General features: G+C 46.0%; 1 protein-coding gene across 1 annotated transcript in view; it reads right to left on the bottom strand.

Moving 5' to 3' along the window:
* Window positions 1-1,066: 1,066 nt before the first annotated feature.
* CENATAC (centrosomal AT-AC splicing factor) overlaps window positions 1,067-21,365 on the bottom strand; it is a 144,440-nt gene continuing 124,141 nt past the window's right edge. The window contains exon 11 of the mRNA XM_069614401.1: window positions 1,067-1,919. Coding sequence (XP_069470502.1) covers window positions 1,820-1,919 — 100 coding nt within the window. The 3' untranslated portion in view covers window positions 1,067-1,819. The remainder of the gene's footprint in view (window positions 1,920-21,365) is intronic.

A 21,365-nucleotide genomic window follows, 5' to 3' on the forward strand; every position in this document is an offset into this window, starting at 1 on the left:
GCCTGTAAAACCATGCAATGCAATGACCCAGAAGCAAAGCAAGGGAACGACACAGTATATATATACACAAGCACCGAGAGGGAGAGTTGCAGCAAGTAGGGTGTAGAATACGGGCGCAGCAAGCCTGCGCCCAAGACTGCATGAAACCATTTCTAAGACGCAGGGAGCAGCGCAATCAATCTAGGATTGCCAGCACGGTCAATGGAGACCCCAGAAACACACGAATAAGGTTTTTATGTTGATTGGCTGATATAACAAGTGTTCTGGTTGCAGCCCCACATGATCAATGTTCACATTCTGTCTATTCTGCAACCTTGTTCCTGTCCTACAGATTAAACAGGCCTGCTCCAGAATGCAGCCTCATGCAGTGGGTCTTTAACAGCCAAGTCAGCCTCTATTAAAACGCCTGACTTTCCAATAGGCCAGGCTCCTACTTTGCTTTCAACTATTGACCGATTTCCGCTCTATGAATATGGCATGCATCAAAACAGGGCCATCTTGAAGAGGGTATGGGAAGATCTCTTTTTAACACAGTATCTTAATACGTGTTGGTTTTTGGGTTGGCAGGTCAAATTTGGACGATCTTCACTATCATTTGTGTACCTAGGTGGCATTTTTTCCGTTTCACTAAGCATGATCTGTGCGGGTGTGTTGACATATGAAACATTTTGATACGCAGCGATGCAGGGATGCCCTTAGCCTACAATAAAACGAGACCCGTTCAGCAGAGAGATGAGAGATTGTGACACCGGCATGTTGCTTCCAGCACGCCGAGGGTTCTCATCTGTTCAATGATATGCCCTCCTTGCTTTGGAGCGGAAGGCCCAAAGTCTTCATTGTAGCATGGATGGCCCCAGCCGAGTTTGGCGCGACCCATGGGAAGGGTTTTCCAACTAGTTTTCTGAGACTGAATGTTGTTTCCATAAAGCCCCTCCTGTACAGAAAGGCAGTTCCCAAAGTCAATATAATTTGGACATTATGCATAAGAAGCACGAGCCAGTGGTCTGAATTGGATGACAAGAGCCTGTTATAGAAATGTAAAGACACATGAAAGGAAAACGTATAATAGGTTTAAATTATAGTGGTTTTAATAAAACAGAACAAAAAAAAAACATCTTGAAAGTATCTGTAGAAAACATCAGGCATCAGATCTGCTTTTGACACTTGCTTACAAAACTGGAATAAAAATACAATAGTTGCACCAGAGACATAACCAACATTATACCATTTTAGATTGATAAACCGAATCTTCACACATGCCTGAGCGCTATCATTGCCCTTTGGAAGACGTGGGTGCTTCTCATGTATATATGCAGAAACTTCACAGACTGAATTGGCCAGGCAGAGGCAACATTAACACCCACGCTTGTTATGCATTTAAGTTTTAAAAACAAAAAGCCCTGCAGACCAAACAAATGAAAAAGTACCATCAAATGAGGGTGAATAGCTGCCAGATCTAGACCTTTATATCTATGGGTTTGCTAATGATATTTAGCCCACCCAGATAAGGATCTACTGGCGGTGGCCTCCATATCCTTGGCCCAACTCCACAACATAGCTTATGGAGCGTTTAAAAGCCGACCTTTGGAAGTAATTAACACCTTGCTACTCAAACATAGGAGGTAGGCCTTGGGTTCACAATCTGAATGATTAAGTATCTCACTGAGGCAGAACCATGCAGACAATAACTTATTCTAAATCAAGTTTCTCACAGGCTTGTATATAATTTCTATATACACACATTCTCGCAAGGGTCCAAAGGAAGAGGTATAACCCGGCACACTCTGAAACCTTGCGCCTCATCTTTGGAAGTCCTCCATCAAGTGTCATTGGTTTTCCTCTTCTTGCTGGATTTCCACCCTGGGCCGGGTTTTCTCTTCCGGGATCCAGTGGCCTTTCCTTCTGCCCGATACTGGTGCCTGGAAGATAAAACATAACTATAGGCTTAATGTCTACCGTGATAAATGCACTGGGATCTGACCTGTTTGAGCCACAGGCTGAAAGTATTGGCAGAGGGTTATTGATGAAGGTCTCGAGATAGAATTACAGGTTTTCGCCATGCAAGTGTTGGGGAGGATAAAGCTTTTCTAAATAGCCTGATAGTGAGTTCTATCAGCTGTTTCCACCTGCGTCCGATAAAGAAGACATTTAACAAGCAGCGCCATGAAGGTGCAAGCCTCTTGTAAAGGCTGAAATAAACACACCCTTGGCACAATCCCAGAGAGACTAGGCAAGAGTTCAGATAAAGAAATACATTTGAGGACGTGTTACTAGGCCAGAACAGAAAGGTTGCCGTGAATTACATTCAACTGTGTAAAAAGCACCGGAATGTGAATTTGGCCCCAGGCAGTGACAGAACAGGTTTGTGAACTATGACATCTGGCATTCAAATATGCTGTGGGAATGTAAACCGGGTACATTACTGGCAGCCCCAGCATTGTCAAAAAAACATGTGGTTTCCGGTGCTGGGAAACTGGAGGAGAGGTGAACGAAACGTGAACAAGGAAAACAAGGAGGGGCGGAGGGGGTTGGGGGAGAGGAATACAATATCAGGGTAAAGGTGAATAAGGGGGACAGTCTATCGAGTGCCTGCTGCTAAGAAGAGTTTGCCTCCCAGATAATGTCAGTCTTTTGCGTGAAAAGCGGTCTTCAGTGGTGCAATATATCTTTCTTATGCTCTTTGGATAGGAAAAACTTGCTGTAATTTGACGTAATTTGCTGAACTGGCTTCGAACCAAAGACATCTAACAAGTTGCTTCCGACCATTGGACGCCCGCCCCACTAGACTATGTGTATGTACCCTATTACTGTATTTATCCTGCATTCTGTACCCCCTTATCCAAATTGTATGCAATGTAATATGAGGACATATATGTTGTAACTAAGCTTCGAATATTCTTGTAACTGCTGCGCCCTGCTACCTGAGGGTTTGGTGCGCATTATCAAATAAACAAACAAACCATGAAATACAGCGCACACATGCAAGCGTAGTTTAAAGTGGTCGTGTATAGTGCAACCTCTGGTCACGTCTCAGTGGATAGATCTCGCATCATTCTAGAAGAATGGGGAAGAGAAGCTTAGAGGGCAAGTTCAGTGTTAGTGCAGACTCGAAGAACCTGTATTCTGCGTGCTGGTATGTTTGAAGTTCGTCCATATCCAGAGGGGAGCCCGAAGTGGTAGAAACCTGCTCGACTCGCTACTAGCAAAGCTCCGCCGGGAAGGGGGTGCAGGGTTGAATGGGTATTTGTAGTGGGCAGGAAGATGTGGTGCAGCCGTATGCAGATTATGCTCCACTGGATGTGTTGGTACATGCGCTAGGTCATTTGAATGAGGGTGGTCGTCAGACTAAAATCCTAACAATGATTGCAGTTGGCCCTCGGGGTTGTGTGGATTAATTCCGATGGTGCTGGTGGAAGACGCTGCCACAGTCTCTCCAAGCACTTGGTATCAACCACCCTGTTAGCTTGTGGCCTTTTGTCTCTGGCACCTACTCCCATTGCCCCCTTTTTTTCCTCCCATTTTTCCTCTTCGGATCATCACCCTCATTTCCTCCTAAATACCCTGCCACACTCTTCTCCTCCTGTGCTTTGGCTTTTTTACTCTTAACCTTTCATTAACGCGCCATATTTTCACCACCAGTCCTCCTCGTCCACATACCTTTCCCTTTAAAATGTCTTGGCAACTAAAAATAGGCGGTGGAGGAGAGTGAAAAGAAAAGCAGTGCGTTAATGACCTCGTCTTCTCATAGCTCCATTCACCCTCCTCTACCTCCTCCCGAGTTGTCCCCCCCCACTCCTCCTCCTCCTCCTCCTCCTCCTCCTCCTCATAGCTCCTTTGACCCTCCATCTCCTCTCTGCTTCAGCAAACAAGGTCTCCACCCAAACCATTTTGTCAAGTTCACATTATTCTACTCGCAGGGAACTGTAGCAGCGGCGACACAGGAAAAGGTAGTTGGAGAGCAATCATGACTTTCAAAAGCCTTCCCCTAAATAGAAAAGCCAATCTTCCTTTGCTTAGCTATTCCAGGGCCTTCTTCACTGACCAGGTGGGGGTGCCCACCCCACCCTACCCTACTTCCATCCTCTAGCATAAATATGGGACTTAGTTACACAACAAAATTTCACATCAACAAGCTGTATGACCTGCATACAGCCATTTTGAAACTACCTGTTTTGTTTGTTTGTTTATTTGTAGGGCGCCTAAACCCTTAGGTACGCACACCGTGCCAAGATTACTTATAGCAGACATAAAGGAGCACAGTGTGAGTACAGTTACTAGATAGTTGATGCCTGAGAAGAAGGAGGAGAAGGCAAACAAGTGAGGCAATGGGTTAGTGATCATTGAGGCGTAGCCAAGAGCGGGTGTTGCGCCTGAACTATTGTAGGATTCCTCCCTTCTTAGCTCAACTGGTAAAGCGTTCCAGTGCTGGGCTGCTTTTACAGGGAAGCCATTGCCACCTGTTTTTTGTAGGCGGAATATAGATATTTGGAGACAGGAGTTGGCAATTCTGGTTGGTCGGTAGAATGATTTCCTAATAATTCTTTCCGTTGGGTATGGTGGAGCTGCATTGTTTAGGCATTTGAAAGTTAGTGACCATTTTGAATAGAATCTGATCAGTCATTTTTAGCCATAGAGTTAGATATATGTTCTCTGGAAGGGAGGTTCAGCACCGTTCTTAGCGCGTTATTTTGCAGAATTTGTAGTTTGTTGGTGATATAATTATTAGCACCTGCATAGAGAGCATTGCAGTAGTCTAATTTGGAGAAGATAAGGGCGTTGGCTAGAATAATACAGCTAGCTGGTGAGATAAAGGGTCTACATGCTTTGATAAGTTTGCCAGTATAGGCGGTGGATGAGGCCAGGGAGTTTACTTGTTTTTTTAGGGATAGTGTGGACTCTAGGTAAAAACCTAGTGTCTTCACTTCTTTGGCAACTTTAATTATATTACCATCGATATTAAAAGGCACTAAAATTATCGTTGAGTTTTTTTAGGTTATTGGCTGAGCCAAGGATCAGGATCTCTGTTTTATCGTCATTCAGGCAGAGGCCGTGGGTGGCCATCATCTCATTCACCAAGGCTGTATCTGACGTGAAATTGCCCGTAAGGGGAATAAGGATCTGGGTGTCATCAGCGTAACTTGTATAGGTGACACCCAGCCTGTCCAATCTGTGACACCTAGGGTAGGATAAACACGTAAGATGGTCAGTATATTGAAAATATTGCCTCAAGTCAGTCAAAAGGGAACAGTTACAGGTTATGGCCACCTGCAAACTATCATTTACTGATAACTGACATTTCAATATTATCAAGGTAGTGTAGGGATTCTGAGCCACCTATTTGGGCCTTCTTGGCTACGTGTTTCTGGAAGGACAGATTGCTGTCAATGGTGAAGCCTAAGGCTTTTGCTGAGTCAGAGTTGTGGATCAAATCCTTTTAGGTGCATAGCATGGAGCCATTGTTGGACAAGTTGTTTTTTTTAGCAGGCGGACCGTTGAGGACAAATTGGGCCTTGGATGGGTTGAGGTAGGCAGTCGACATCCAGGACTGGATGATCGCCAAGTATGAGCTTGTTCTTATGTGCATTAGTGGAACTGTAGATTGGAAACTGATCAGTTTTCTTCAAAACAATCAAGGTCCCGCAAGCCAATTCTTTATTCTGTAAACTAAGTGCATTGGAAAAAAGTAATGCAACAACCGGTCTGTCTGTATAAGCAGATGAAATTCAGGCTAAGCTGTTGAATCTTAATTTTTCGATTGATCTACTAATTGTTGATCCAGGACAGGTCAAGCGTGCACTTGAAGAGAATGATTGGAATTCTACACTGGAGAACTACGTTTTTATGATTTTGTCTAATTTTGCACCCTACCATTGAAATTGAAGGGCTAAGAGGGTGTTTGCTATGGATAAAAGGACATGCAGAGTCTCCATGGACGAGGGAGTGATTGAATTCTTCTATCATTTAATATTCATTTGCCCATGTACTAGAGTTCTGAACGTTTATCTCCTTTCTTGTGTCTCAGACCTGAGGCTGTTTGACCGGCAGTGTTCTGATTTCGAATAATGTCAGGAAGTTGGATCTCATTATGCTTAACATTTTTTCCGGAATTATCTTTTTAACAACTGTGGTGTTGCTGAAAATGTACATGTGATGTTGTATCGTTTTGCGTTTAGAGAGATTATATATATATATATATATATATATATATATATATATTTTCATTGTATTGTTCTTTGTGTAAGATTTCCAGACGCAAACCATGCCATGTCCATCACCACGCTGGGCATCGTCCGTGCCCCAAAGGCCCTACCATGCACCACGTATGCCCAGCCTGCCACGATTCCTACCAGAACCTGCACTGGCGCCGACTGTAGGTCTCAGCTTGCAGCCCGTACAGCATAGCCTTGCCCCCCCCATACTCACCCGCCGGCCCGCAGTAGCGCCCCAACATCTGCATAAGAGCACGCTCCTCTGCTCAGTAAGGCCCTGCTCCTAGCCCAGTTGCAAGAGATATCCCAAACCATGCTCCACCACCACTGCCTGCCACCCCCAACATACTATGTCCACTGATTAATGCACGCTCACTTATCACCCATGGACCCGACATCCTAGACCTCATTGTTGCCAACGACCTCAACTTGCTAGCCCTCACTGAGACCTGGTTCCATGAAGCCGCTGTCCCTGCTCTCCACCCATTCTCGGCAATGATCAGATTGCACAGAAAAGGAGGCGAGGTCGCTCTCGCACACAGACACCCTTGCCATCTGCGACTTATACTCCACTCCCCTATCGAATTGCCAGTTGCTATCGGTTAAACTGTCTTTGGCGCCCACCTTCAAGATCACAATGCAGAATGTCTACCGCCCTCCTGGCCCACCCACCACATTTGAAGAGGACCTCACACAAGTAGTCATGAAAAACAAAACCAATTCCAAAGTAATTGCACTAGAGGAGAGGAATTCAACCTCGGCTACGCCGACCCCATAGACAAAGATGCCATATCCCTTGACAGTGCCACTTCCGACCTCAATTTCACTTTAAACATTCTGAAGCCAACACACGCACATGGGCGCACGCTTGATTGGGCGCTTGATCACAATTGTGTCATTACCATCCTCTCCAACCACCCTTGCGCCTGGTCTGATCATCACTTCATCACGTTCACCATCCCACCCCTGGACCAGCTCTGTCCCCCACCCCTCCTCATGTCAGCTCTCACTGCACACGCATCCTCCCCAGCAACACTCTCTGGCCACTGCTTGAAAGTAAACCCCCCCCCCCCCCCCCCAACCCCCCAACCCCCTGGTCTCGATGTTCACAGCCTAGTAAACCACTATAACTCTACCCTCAACGCAGCCTGACAAACTTGCCCCTCTTAAAAAACGCACCTCTATACACAATGGCAACACATCTTGCTTCACCACACTTGACAGAACATACAAAAAAGCCGGCCAAATCCTCTTACAGCACCCAGATCGCTAACGCCAAGTCTAACTTCCATGAATTATTTACCATTCTACGGGAAATAGAATCCCTCCTTCTCACTACCCCCTCCATGGTCACCAAGAACGATGCCTGGTGCAATGATGTCCAGAAAGCCCTCCAGGACAAAACAGCTGCTCTACAAAGCAAGATCCAGCTCAAACTAACCACCATCAACACTGCCTCCCAGACCACTCCCAGCCCTCATTCGCACCCGCAGTCTACTCCTCTATTCATTTTCCATTCAATCACGATGCCAGGAGTCACTGACATCCTTAAGGGTCTCCAACCTTGCAGATCCAAGGCAGACATCTGCCCAGCACTCCTCATCAAAGATTGCACAGACCTCCTTAGTGCTGCACATCACTGACATCATGAATGCCTCATTTGCCTCTTGCTCCATCCCACACTTGCTAAAAGAATCATGTATTTCACCCCTCTTTAAGAAGCCTTCTCTCAACCCCTCCATCCCCACCAACTACCGGCCCAGCACCAGAGTTCCCTTCCTCCTGAAGATCATAGACTGGGCCGCCTACCTCCAAATTCAACAACACCTTTAACATCAGATCCTAAGCCCACGTCAATCTGGCTTCCTCCCTGGCCATGGAACATATTCTTCACTGCTTGACCCAGAGAACTAGCCGAACAACGCCATAGACTCAGGAAAACCTCTCACTCCCCATGCTTTTAGACCCACATTTGCAGCCTTCAACTTGGTTGATCACTCCATCCTCTGCCACCATTTAACCGCCACTGCCTCCTCTCCTGATGCCACCAAATGGGTTGCATCCTACCTGGCCAACTGCACTTCACAAGTCTTCGCCGACAACCACTCCTCCACCCCCAAAAGCAAACCCCTGTGGAGTTCTCCAAGGATCCTGCATCTCCCACACGCTCTATAATATTTATACTAAACCCCTCTTTGACCTCCGACTCCCTCAATATCAAGTACACAAATGATGCCGAAGACACCTAGAACCAAATACCCTTCACAGGTGATCACTGCCTGGGTTCCCAAAAAAAATCAACGCCATTTATGAAACTATCCAAGGCTGGATGGCCTCCCATTGCTTAGGTCTCAACGACGAGAAAACTGGATTCCTTGTTGGCAACCCCTCACACCTTGCCAAGCTCAGCCCATACTACCAGCCGTTTACCATTGACAATCACCCCATCCACATCTCGTCGGATGTCAAAACGCTTGGCTTCCATCCCGATAACACACTCCCACTATCCCAGCATGTCAATGCCATTGCCTCTTTGGCTGCGTAAATGACCAAACTTATCAAAGTGAGATGACCCTTTCTCTCAACTGACTGAACATTGCCAGGGCCATTATTGGATTATTGCAACGTCCTCTTGGGAGACACCTTAGAGCGAAACCTGAATAAGTTACAAACCATCCAGAATAATGCCTTGAGAGCTGCACTGGGGCCATACAAACAGGACCACATCACTGCAGCCAGGAGAGCAGGACGCTGGCTCATAGTCTGAGAACGGACCAAATTTAAGATCCTCACCATCACCCACCGCTGCCTTGACAACACCGTCCTGGGCTACCTGCCCAAGACACTGTCCAAATCAGCCACAGCCAGGCCTACTCGGACTGCTTACGCTAAACGCTATTTGTACTCCTAGATTCAATTGGCCAAAGCTGGTGGCTCCTCTTTCCCAGTCTCAGCAGCCACGCTGTGTAACTCCCTTTCCCCTGTGTTGAGATCAGAGCCCTCCTACACTTTGTTCTGAAAAAAAACTGAAAACCAACTTATTTCATTAGCTGCCCTTATCCTGCTGTTTGTAACATACTAAGCTGTAACCAGCGCCTAAACGAGCAAGGGTTAACTGCGCTATACAAATCTATGAATAAAATACATTTACTAAAAACCATATAAAAATACAAAAAATAAAAAAAGATGGCTAAGTAATCACGGGTGCGAATGATGTCCTGCACGCCATTTACTCTCATGTACAAGTGAGTATCATCTGCATACTTGTGGATGGCTATATTGGGATCTTTGAAGAGAGTGCCCATAGGCTCCATGTAAAGGTTAAAAAGGATTGGTGAGAGGATGAGGCCTTGGGGCACTCCGCAGGAGACCTGGAGTTGGTTAGAATGCAAAAGGTGCGTCTGGACAGCCTGGTGTCTGTCTGAGGTAGGAGGTAAACCAATTCAGGACAGTGCAAGAGAATCCCATCCTGTCAGCAAAGAGGGAGAGGAGGATGCAGTGGTTGACTATCTAATGCAGCCGAGAGGTCAAGGAGGATGAGGAGGTATGAGTCGCCCTTATCCATGATTTGGAGAGCATCATCCAAATCGATGCTACACTTTTTTCCCCCTCCAAGTTATTTTTTATTAGTTACAGATCTTACATCATAACACTTTTTAAAACTTCCCAACTCCACCCCATCCCCCACCTCGGTGTAGAATACCAGTCTCTGAAGTAGTTCCTCCATTTAGTGAAAGATGTCTTGATGCTATACTTTGGGCGGAACCCTGATTGATAGTCATTTAGGAGGTGGAGTTGTTCGATTCTGGTGAATAGTTGTGTAGCAACTTCTTTATACAAGATTCAGCCAATAAACGAGAGGTTCGTAATGGGCCTGTAGTTGGCCAGGTCATCTGGATCTAGGGTTGGTTTTTTCAGAAGAGGCTGTAGGAGCCAGTCCTGGAATGATCCTTCAGAGAGGGAGGCATTGATTAGGTTAATGTGAATGCTAATGTTATGCTGCACACCAGATGCCACTCGCGTGGTCTAGCGTCGCTCTGGGAGTTCAGTGAAAAATTAAAATAAAGAGGGGATGGGGGTAGGTTAGTGGGAGAAAGAGCAAGGGAGCTGTAATGTGCTGTTGGCAGCTTCAGTTCGGATGTACCGTTCACTAAGCCTGGGTGCGAGATTCGGAGGCAGACGTCATGTGGTGCCAGTTTGTGTGTGCTATGTCTTGTTACGGTGTTGTGAAGTGCATTGCTGTGCTGAGGAGTTCTGGTTCTTTTAGTGTAGTATGTGAATAGGTGTATGCAGAGGGTTGATTGTTATAACAGTTTGGGCCGTTAGTGGCAGTGGCTGATCATCTTCAACTTTTCTGGTCTATTAGTTGTATCTTTCCTTCTTCGGTGTGCCTTTTCTAGTTGTATCGGTAAAGTCGCCTCTGAGTGAAGGGTTCTTGCGCTACTTTGCTACTCTGTCGGTTGCCCGAATTCTGAGTGCAGTCCCTATTTCTGACTAGATGCCCGTTCCTAGCCCAGAGAGTGATCAGTGGGGCGGGGAGTTCTTTAACTGAATTCCCTTCGGGGGAGGGAGGGTAACGTTCTAGTAGGGGCGTAGTTAGTGTTTGGTCCAGTTCCCTCTTGTTGCCCTTACTCGTGGCATGCCTGGGAATGACACTCCCTTTCACATCCCAGGGTTTTCCTTGGCCTACCTCCCTGGCCCTAGCATTTCTGGTTTATCACCCTCTCTTTTCTGGGGCTCTATGTTGGCCAGATAGGAGGGGCGGGAGGAGGGGGGAGAACGGTGCTTCTCTTTCCAGTCCTATCCCTCAATCTGGTTTTTCCTTGTTACCTCTTTTTTTCTGTGCTTGTGCGGATGCCGTTCCCTCGACCTCGTTGTGTTCGGAGTTGAAGAGCTATGGTCCTCCATGGTTCAAATTTCCCTCAGAATGGAACTCCATAGATTCGCAGATAAGCAGGAGAATGCTGAGCTGCCCAGTTCTTTCTTCCGGTACCATTTGGGTTCAAGACTGATGAAGTTGCAGGATCTCAGGGTTCTAGCTGGTTTGTAGATAGAGTATTTCTTTTGGATAAAGTCTGCTTCCTGGCCGTGTATTGCTCTGCGAGTTATGCATGGGGCTATGAAGGAGATTCTCTTTTTGACCGTGAGCCAATGTAGCATCCTGAGCACTGGTGTGATGCAATCTCTTCTGCCGAGTTTGAGGAGGAGTCTTTCTTGTCGCATTTAGTATTAGTTGTAATTTCCTCATTAGGTATTCTGGAATTACTGTTAGCATACCCAATCCTGGACATAATGAGGGATATGATGGCCGGTGTTCTGTGCGTGAAGGAGACTTGGGGTTCAGGATTCCAAGGTTTTTTCTCCAGCTCTACTGGCCATGGTATGTGCTGGTCGTTCCCTCTCTTCTGGTGTAATCATGATTTCAGTTTTGTCAGAACTGATTTTGAGTTCGTTGATGTTCATCCATTGGTAGAGCTCCTTGAGACACTCTCCTAGGGGTGCGTTCTCTTCTTGTATGTCCCCAATTTGAAGATGATTTGTGCATCGTCTGCGTAGTTGTAGCATGCCAGTCCGTGCCTGCCTTTTGAGGAGGTTGATTAGCGGCATCATGTAGATGTTGAAAAGAAACAGGGATAGTGAGGAGCCTTGTGGTACTCCACAGGAGGAATCCAGTGGCATGGATTTGAAAGGCTTTAAACTGGATCGTTTGTCCTTTCTACGAGGAACCATTTGATCTAGAGCAGTGTTGTGTCAATGAGCCCTATTTCTTCCATTCTTTTTATTACGATGTTGTGGTTGACCGTGTTGGAGGCAGCTAAGAGATAGAGTAATGTGGTGTTGGAATCTGTGTTCATCTTTAGGTCTTCCCATATTGAGAGTAGTGCTGTTTCAGTTCTGCTCAGGGGTCTGAATCCTACTTGCGCCTGATCCAGTAGTTGGTTATTTTCAAAGTGCTCCAATAGTTGTTGTCAGAAGTTGCGCAGGGCACCTACGTTCATTTTTGGGTGGCTGGGCTGATGTAAGGGGGCAGGTAAGCACATACAGCAAGGAGCTAAACAAGAATGAAAATAGGCAAGGTAATTCAGAACTACAGAACAGAAAGAAAGGACGGATCTCAACGGTGAAAAAAAAGGATGGGAACCATGCACTGGAAAAACAATGAGGGATCCCACTAGTGGTGTAAACACGGGTTGGACTAGAAACTGCCCACAGATATAAGGGAAGCTCAATGAAAGTTACTTTTACAGGCACCACTCCTTGCAAGCCCATGGAAAGGGAAAGCAGGAGTGGCTTCTGTGTCTGGACCCGAGGGCACAAACAAGGAGTGTACTTACACGAGACAAGCCGGTATGGGTCCAGCCAGAACCTACAGCAGATGCCCTCTGAAAGAACAGAACCCAACAAACTGTTACATTTAATTCACTATAGACTACAAGTAAAACAAGGGAAGTGGCAGAGATTGCCTGCTGGGAACCCCAGCAGCCAAACTCTGAACAAAGGAATAACTGATGCACAAGTGAGTACAAGTACAGTAACATAAATATTTAGGGAAAAATAGGCAATCAAGAAAGCAAGGATCAGAAGGGGAAAAGTATGTTAGAAAGAATCAATTGCAATATTACAGGAGACTGGAACTGCAGAGCGATATCCGGGAACTGTAACTCTGGACTGGAATAACCAGGGCAGGACTGAAGACTGATTAAAAGGAATCTGGAGCTCTGAAGTGGGATAACGAGGGCAGGACAGAAGACGGATATAAGGAAACCCAGGACTGGAACTTTGAAGCTAAAGCCAGGAAACACAGACTGAACGAAAGGAAGAAGGAACAGCAGGCAGGGAGCCGGATAATAGTAGGTGGAGAGCAAGGGGCTACAACAGAGGAGAGTAGCAGGCTGCAAGGCTGGGAGCCCAGAGAAGCAGGGCAGAAGGCAGAGGGGTTTGGCAGGGCTGCCAGGCAGAGAGCACCGGGCACTGGAACAGGAGCAGGATCTGACAGCAACAGTAAACAGCAGAATATCGTGACTCAAGGCAAAAAGGGCTGGAAGCAAACTCAGTGAAAGAGACCTGTGCTCCTGCAGGCAGCTGCTTAAATACTGCCTGTGCTGAAGCAGGCGAATTAGCAGCACCTGGAGCAGCACACCTGAAGGTAATCTTCCTCCTCCCTCTGTGGTCCTGGGAAGGTGAAAGTAGCACTGATCTCTAGGGCTTCTGGGGATTGTGGTTGCAACTCTGATGCATAGGAATAGCCAGGAAATTAGCACTGCCACAAGGTGCATTATGGGAATTGAAGTCCGTTTTCGGAAATACAGATTTCAGAAAGGAAATTTCAAACAAAGATTTAGGGGCTTCTCTGAAGATGGTAGAAAACACCCCGCAGGTCTGAAGACAGTGCCCTCCAGAGGCAGATATGCAGAAGCATGACAGTTGTGCGTAGAATTAGGTCTCTAGTATTTTTGCCGGGTAAGGGATGGATCTGTAGTTTGAGAGGTCTTCCACATCGTCCGTTGTGTCAGAGTAGAGGCTTGATGCAGGGGGCATTTTAAAAGCTCGTTGTACCTTCCCTGTTGAAAGGAATGGATTCAAGAGGTTTAGGTAGTATTCTGCTGGTGTGTCCTGTGCAAGGATATATTTATAGATGTCTGGAGGGCATGGTCCACCGTAGAACCTGCCTTGTTGCTCTTTTTCACCAAACCTAGTAGTTTTTGTATCGACATCTGTTGGAAGTAGTACATTTTGTTAGCTGGTCCAGGGGTTTGTGGTAGCTGGTGGGTTGTCTGGTCGATTGGTCTGCTTTGCATGATTTGGTGTATGCTGGTAATTTTGTTCTTAAAATGGTCTGCAAGATCATTGCAGTGTTATTGGGAGGGTGTCGGTACGTTGTTGCATCCCGGTGGGTTTCTCATCTCATTTATGATTCAATAGTTCTTTTTGATCGTTGGTATTTTTGGTACGACCTTTCATCGCAGGATGTTTTTTTCGCTGGGGTTTTTACAGCAGATTGTTTTAATGAAAAAAACTCGTTTTTAGGGGTCGGGGTTAGAAAGATATATATGGGTGTGGTTTTTCGAGTCTAGGCAAAAAATGAAAGGGGCTGGGGGTTTTGGAGGGTGCAAAAGAAATCAGTGGTAAAAACTCCAGCAAAAAAACATCCCATGATGAAATGACATGGAACCGTATTTTTTTCGATCTGCAAGTTATAGTATTACTTTATTGCTTTTAGAATTTCTGATTTGTACGCTTGGATTTGTAGTAGGTATTTTAGTCTTTTCTTGGTGGGGTTTGTTCCTCCATCCTTGTTCTAGTTTTCTGTTAATTCTTTTCATCCCTTTTGGGTGGGGTGTGTACAATTTTTTGCCACCGCTTACTTTCTTGATGGGACGCGTTTTTCCGGACAGATGGCATTCCTGGTTTCTGCAATACATTTCTGGATTAGGTTTGCTTTTTCATCTTTGTCTGTTGCATCCAATGATGTGGTCGCTGACATCGTGATTTCTAGTTGCTGTTCTTGATGGTTCTCCAGTTTCCTTTCCAAACAGGTGGGTATTTGTCTTTTAGGTGGCTTTGATGGTATTTGGATCATGAAAGGGATAATGACGTGGTTGCTACATAGTATTGGGTGGTGATCTTGTGACCAGGTTTTTATTAGCAAAGATTGCGTTCAGGGTGTGCACTGCTTTGTGCATCACTCCTTTCATCATCTGTCGGGAGTTTCATAGTCTTGAGTTGCTTGATTAACGTTTTCTGTGAGTTGGGGTTCTCATCTTCAAACCATATATGTTGAAGTATCCAAGAATGATCAGATGTTCATGCTGTATGGCTAGATGTGTGACTGCTTCTATGAAGGTGTCTGCGAATGTCACGTCGTAGGTTGGTGGTCTATAGTTTGGAATGAATGTGAGGTTTTATTTTGGGTCTATGGTAAACTGAAGGACGAGGTAGTCAGAGTTAGGGATTTTTAAAGGGTCAGCTGTTTATTAGGTGCTCTTTGTAGGCTACTGCGAGTCGTCCTCTTTTCCCTTTCCGGTTTGCTTGCTTGCATTTGAAGTTGTTTGGTAGACAGCTCTGAAGGATCACTTTGTAGTTTTCGGTTAGCCAGGTATCTGTGATGAATAGGATGTCAATTTTCCAGTCGCAGAGTAGGTCGCACATCTCGGTTGCGTGTTTGGACATTGATCTGGCATTGATTAGGTTGCAGTGTAGTTTCCTCTTTACGGTAGTTTGTTTTGTTATGGCTTGTGTCTTTGGGTGGTTTTGTTGGTGTTCTCCCTGTCGTTTCCGGGTTGTTGAGCAAGCTCAATTGTTCTAGTTTCGTAGTTGAAGGCATCGTTTAGGTTTCTTATTGGGTTTATGGCCTGCTCTGGTTCTTCCTCAGATTCAGGACGGTGTTGGCAGAGATTCCCTTGGCATTTGGTGATGTACAGGGCGAGTGTGTGCTTCCCCAATCTTCTAGTCATTTCATAATTTTTCTTTGAGGTTCTGATATCCCGCTTGCGTGTATGGTTGTTTCTGATAGATTATCTGTTCCAAGGTAGTGGGTAAGGTAGAGTGATTTTAGTCTTCTAGTGCTGTTTATGGTTGTAGATTCTGTTGGTGTACTGTAGTTTGGCAGCGTAGAGGTCTGTCGTGGGTCCCTTGCGGTTGTCTTAGTCTTACTTTCTCTCGAGTCTTCTGGTTCTTTGGCATTGCATTGTTGGTTCTTCATGTATCTATCAGATTGTCTCATGGTTGCAAGTGACTTCCTGCGATTTAGTGGCGGTTTGCCTCACGGTTGCAAATTGCTTCCCGTGGCTGGTGTTTTCAGGGGTTTCAGGAGCGATTGCCCTCCTGAGTTGTTTTTTGTTTCTGTCTGCTCGGATTGTTCTCCTCTTTAGCTTGGAGTTAGGTTCCTTTGAGTGGTCGTTTCCTTGCATGTTTACTTTTAGTTATTGGGTATTGGGCTTGTCTTAGTCTGTTCGATGGTAGTCTCAGTGTTTGCTGGGGTCTAGGTAAGCTGGGCCCAATTGTTCACTGGGGGTGGGGGGCTGATGGGGGTGGGCTAGACTGGATAGGGAGGGGAGGCCAGATTCTTTCGTTGGAGTAGTTGTCCGCTACACTACATGTGGGTTCCGTCTTCTTGGTTTCTCGGGGGGGGGGGGGGGGGGGGTTGGGCAGGGGGTGGTTGAAACTTCTGAGCAAGCAGTATGCCTATATGTTAGCATAGGTTGAGTGGGACAGTTCACGTAGGTGTGGGGAATGGCTAAGCACCAGTTTCCCTAGATGTGTGAGCGGTTTAAGCAACACAGTTGCTGACATGTACTTTGGGTCCCGGAAGCGCAGGACGAAGAGAACGGGTAAGTGTGTGGGTGCGTGAGTGTGTTGGGTGTATGTGTTTTGGTTTGGGGGAGTCTCGGGTGGGGGCTGAAATCCTGTGGGAGAGGGTGGGGGCTGCAATCCTGTGGGAGAGGGTGGGGCTGAAATCTTGAGGGTGGGGGGTGCATGGCAGAACAATGGGGTGGGGGCGAAACCCCTGAATATTATTTTTTAAACGCCTTTTAAAGGTCTCAAGAGAAAAAGACCTTTACAATGCTGTTTTTACGATCAAAAGAAAAATCGGGCATTGTAAATCTGTCTTTTTTCTCTTGAGACCTTTAAAACATAGAACCCACTAAACAGCACAGGCGCCCTGCGTACTGGAGATGGCGGTCTAGGAAAGTCAGTGTTCATGTTTGTATTCTGTGAACCGATTCCAAGGCAGCCCCTGTTTAAGTTCTTGGTAAAAGGGGTTCAGCAGGCAACATTAAGAGTTGAAAAGGGGAAGGTGAGCTTGTTAGAAGAGGCCTTATTCCAACAGGGCAATTGCAAGGCAGCGTCCCAATTCCCATTAGGACACTAACCACTGGATAGTGTAGGGAGAGTTAGGAAGTCCTAGAGGGAGTCTAATAAAATAAGGTGTTTGACCTTAGGTCCTCAGCCTTAGCAGAAGATAGTACAGGTTCAATCTTCTGTAACTACTAACTGGTGGACAGGCACACCTGTGTTGGAGGTTTTACACTATAGTAGAGGGAGGGGGACAGCCATAGGCCCCAAACAAATCTTCAATAAAAACCCTTGAGCAATCTCAGACTAGAAAAGATTTTTGAGACATCTGTGACACCAGCTTCTCTCATTCAAAACTGTGCCGGCATTCTGAGAGCTCGGGGTTGACAAACCTGCTGCGGTCATTCGCCACAAGGAATGCTGAATCCAAAGTGTGACCATGCTGCTCCAGAGGGCGTACCGACCCAGTCCAGGTTCACACCAACATCCAACCATGTCAGCTGCTCCAGAGGCATACTATGTGCTGCCGGTACTGAATTAAAGCAGTAGTTACCCTCACCTGGGTTCTCTGCCTGAGTCTGGCTTAACGTTGATGAAAGCCTCAAACCCACAGAACCTGTTATAGCTAAGAATTATTGAGTGGGACATTGCTACAGTGACTTTTAGAGGGAAACAAAAACGGCTTAATAAGATCTGCCTATTACAGGTGTATTCCTTTTTATTTAATTTTTTAAAAAAAAGGTACTTCTTGACTTACTCAGCAATGCGCTAAGCTATGCAAGCTGTTTAAGGCATATACAAGGTAACTTAACCATTTGCTTTCCTTCCACTCTAGCTATTTACAGCGTATATGCTTATAAATAACTGTATTGTATTCCGAATTGGTACGTTACTCATTTGGTGTTACCAAATGTAGGTTTACGTACTCCTTTTTTAATAAAATAGTATCTTTATGTACTCATCTGTGTGACGGACGGACAGACTCGATGGACGCATGTGGAATGAATGAATGGAACGAGGGCATGGATGCATGCAGAATTGAATGAATTGATTGATGAAATGGATGGAATGATTGGAATGTACGTATATGGAATTGATGGATTGAATGGACGGAATGAACCGAATGGATGGAATAGATGCACGGGACGGATAGAAGTGATAGAATTGATGGAAGTGATGGAAGGCATCGGATGGATGGAACGAGGGGATGAAGAAATGGAAGAAACGTATATGGAATGGCTGAATCAATAAATTGAATGAAGAAAAGAAGAAAAGGAAGAAATGGATTAACACATCGAAGGAATGGATAGTTGCTGGAATGAACTGATGAAGAAATAGAAGAAATGGATGGATGCAGTGATGGAATAGATGGATGGATGGAATGTATGGAATAGATGAAATTACCCTACCCTCTAGCTCCGGTGTGTCCCACGCACGTGTCTGTGTACCCTGCTTTCGTATTCCCCATGTGGTTGTTGTACATCCCTATGTCCTACCCTATCACTGTAATCCCAGCCCCCTATCACTGTGTGTCCATGTGTCGCTGCGCTCCCTGACATCCTGGTCCCGTGATATTGCCATGTATCCCAATGTATCACCCAACCCTCTCATCACCATATGTGCCCACCGTGCCCATGTGTCACTGTTGTACTCTGCTTTCTTGTCCCCCAAGCTGTGATATATCCGTATGCCCCCTCCTGTCGCCATAAGACTAACCCACTATCACGGTGTGTCGATGTGCTCCCCGCCATCCTGTTCACGTGCCTCGTCACAGGCGTTTTAAAGATGAAACATCACTTTCATCACATCACTACGCCTACTCTCTTCTATACACCATCACACAACTAAAACACAGCTATACCCCATGAACACTGCATCATCCTAATAAAACGCAGCTATCCCATGACACTCCGGCCTAGCTGCTCACATAAGCGTCCTTCAGGCCTAATGCAGCCAGACCCAGTCTGGATGTCCAATCACCAGACTGCAAACACATCCAACTATTATCTTCAACACCACATCTAACACTAGGCTGCAGCTACCACCCGACAACTACACCAGCTGCACACATAACTGGTGCACCCATGCACCCTATGACACCATCTATCTCTACTGACCTGAACTGCAGTTCCTGAGGGCGTTCAACCTACCAGCGGTTTGAGGTCATACCAATGATATATAGAGTGCTATATAAATGCAGAATAACACAACATTCTTAACTGTGCTGCATAACAAACCTAAGCTTCTCCAGAGTCTAAGCTGAGCTGCTCAGCCTCCCTGCCATTGAGAGTTTGGTCAAGGACTAGTGTGAAAATGGTTGCTCCTTTAGGTTTGCTTCTCAGAACTCCTGACCACTGCAGGGTCTGAAATATCCTCTTAACAGGCAGTCACCAACATGTCGAAAGGTGCACAGATGATAATTGGAGGGTTGGGAATGTGTATAACTAGGGTGACCCAGGGCCATCTCTCCATTCCACTACTGGACCTTATCTTCATGTATGAGCGGTCACGTTAAGACAGAGGACTCTTGGGTGGAAGTTGTGCCGATTATTCCTGAGACATTGCTTGGCCTCAAAATGATCAGAGGAAACCAGTTCTGGTGATTCCTATCCTTGAAAGGTTCTATTTGATATTTCTGAATATCAAAGGTTGCATGCCAAAAATACAGATGTTTCCAGTTAATTTTGTGATGGTCGCAAATATCACAATTTTAGGGTGTAGGCGGCGGGGTCCCACCCCTAAAGCAGATCCCCATTTCCAAATACAGTCTTCTTCACGCCCCAGACACACACACACACAAGCTTATTCGTTCCCCAACCCATCCCATCCCATCCCATCCATAAACACTCGCCCTCCACACAGACACCAACACAATGACACCCATCTTCCACTCACTCCCCCACGCTATAAAACTTTCCCAGACAACAGACACACAGTCACGCAAACGTTAACCTGTCATACCCCCATCTTTTGGCTTGGTTCTCCTGTGATTCTGAGTGAGAGGGGGTGTGACAGTTCGATTTAGAAAGACCAATTGGAGCAGTCTGCACAGTCTTTTTTTGGTCAGGCTGTTAAAACGTTTATTTTCATCACTGCAGGATTCAGCACAGGCGCTGGGGTTTCCCCATGGTGCTCTTGATGTAAAGAGCCTGCACATTCTGCCAGTTCTTTTTCAGCAGTGGCACCAGGAAACGAATGGCAAGGTGGATGTTGTACACCAGCTCATTGTCAGTCATCTTCACCTGGTCAACCGAAAGAGCAAGACACAGGACCTTTTTCATCTAAAACTTGACAGTGGACTTACTTCAGCAACCTTCGAGACAATGTTTTCATTATGGGTCAAGAGCGAAGGGACTTTTCCAGCCTTGTTCAAACCAGGTCCAAGGATACGAGGGATCTGCTTAATCAAGGACTGAGGCCAGGAAGGCATCATATTTCTTTGCTAGTTTCTTCACCATCTTTTTGTTCTGGTTAAGCTTAGTCAGAGCCTCAATGTCCATGTGAGGCATGTCGACCGCCTTAGCCTTGTCACAATGCTGCTGGGCTCCAAGGACACAAACGGAAAACTTGGGGCAAGTGCAAGCCTTTAGCCTAATGCGTGTCCTTCTGGGGTGTGGGGGGGAGGGGTCAGAGTTCTTCAGACTGATCTGTAGCTCCAGTTTCCAATAACTTGAGCAGTTTCTGATTGCACCCCTCAAGGAGCTCCTTCACCACTTCGTACAAGTTGTCGCGGGAGACTTTGCTACTCATCTCTGCGGTCTCAAAAACACAATGAAGCCAAGAGGTCTTTCTAAATTGATTTCATTTGTTTTCGTTCAAGTGAAACAGGTTTTTTCACTTATAACGCCTTGAACAGGCAGGAACAGTCTAGTCGGTTCATCCGCCACTGCCAAGTAGCTCCTCCTACATGTTCCCATGCAAAAGGTTAACAGGTTTAGCAAGCCAAGTGTGATTATTTTTAGCTTCTTCTCTGCAGGATTCCACAACACTCGGTTTTCAAAACCACTTTAGTTGATATATCAACTAAACACCTCATTGTACTGGGGGGTGAGGGAGCACTTCATAAATAGGTGTCCAAATGGTATGAATTTTTTTTTGCAGCCCGACAGGACTGGATTGATGACTTCACATTATAGTAAAGAGGACCTGACCGGCCTCAGAAAGGGCAGTAGTGTCAATGAGGTATTTCGTGGGGGGCGGCGGGAGCACTGTTCTCCATTTCGATATGACCTCACATCTCGGGACAGATTGCAACGGTTTTCATTGAGCATTCAAATCATTAAAACAGGCAGAACTGTGGGTTCGGGCTGGTTTCACAACAGGAGGACACAGCCTTAAGGTCTTTAAAAGCCCAAATAA

The sequence above is a fragment of the Ambystoma mexicanum genome, chromosome 9 (assembly GCF_040938575.1).
Source record: "Ambystoma mexicanum isolate Mex_15411 chromosome 9, UKY_AmexF1_1, whole genome shotgun sequence".
NCBI lineage: Eukaryota > Metazoa > Chordata > Amphibia > Caudata > Ambystomatidae > Ambystoma > Ambystoma mexicanum.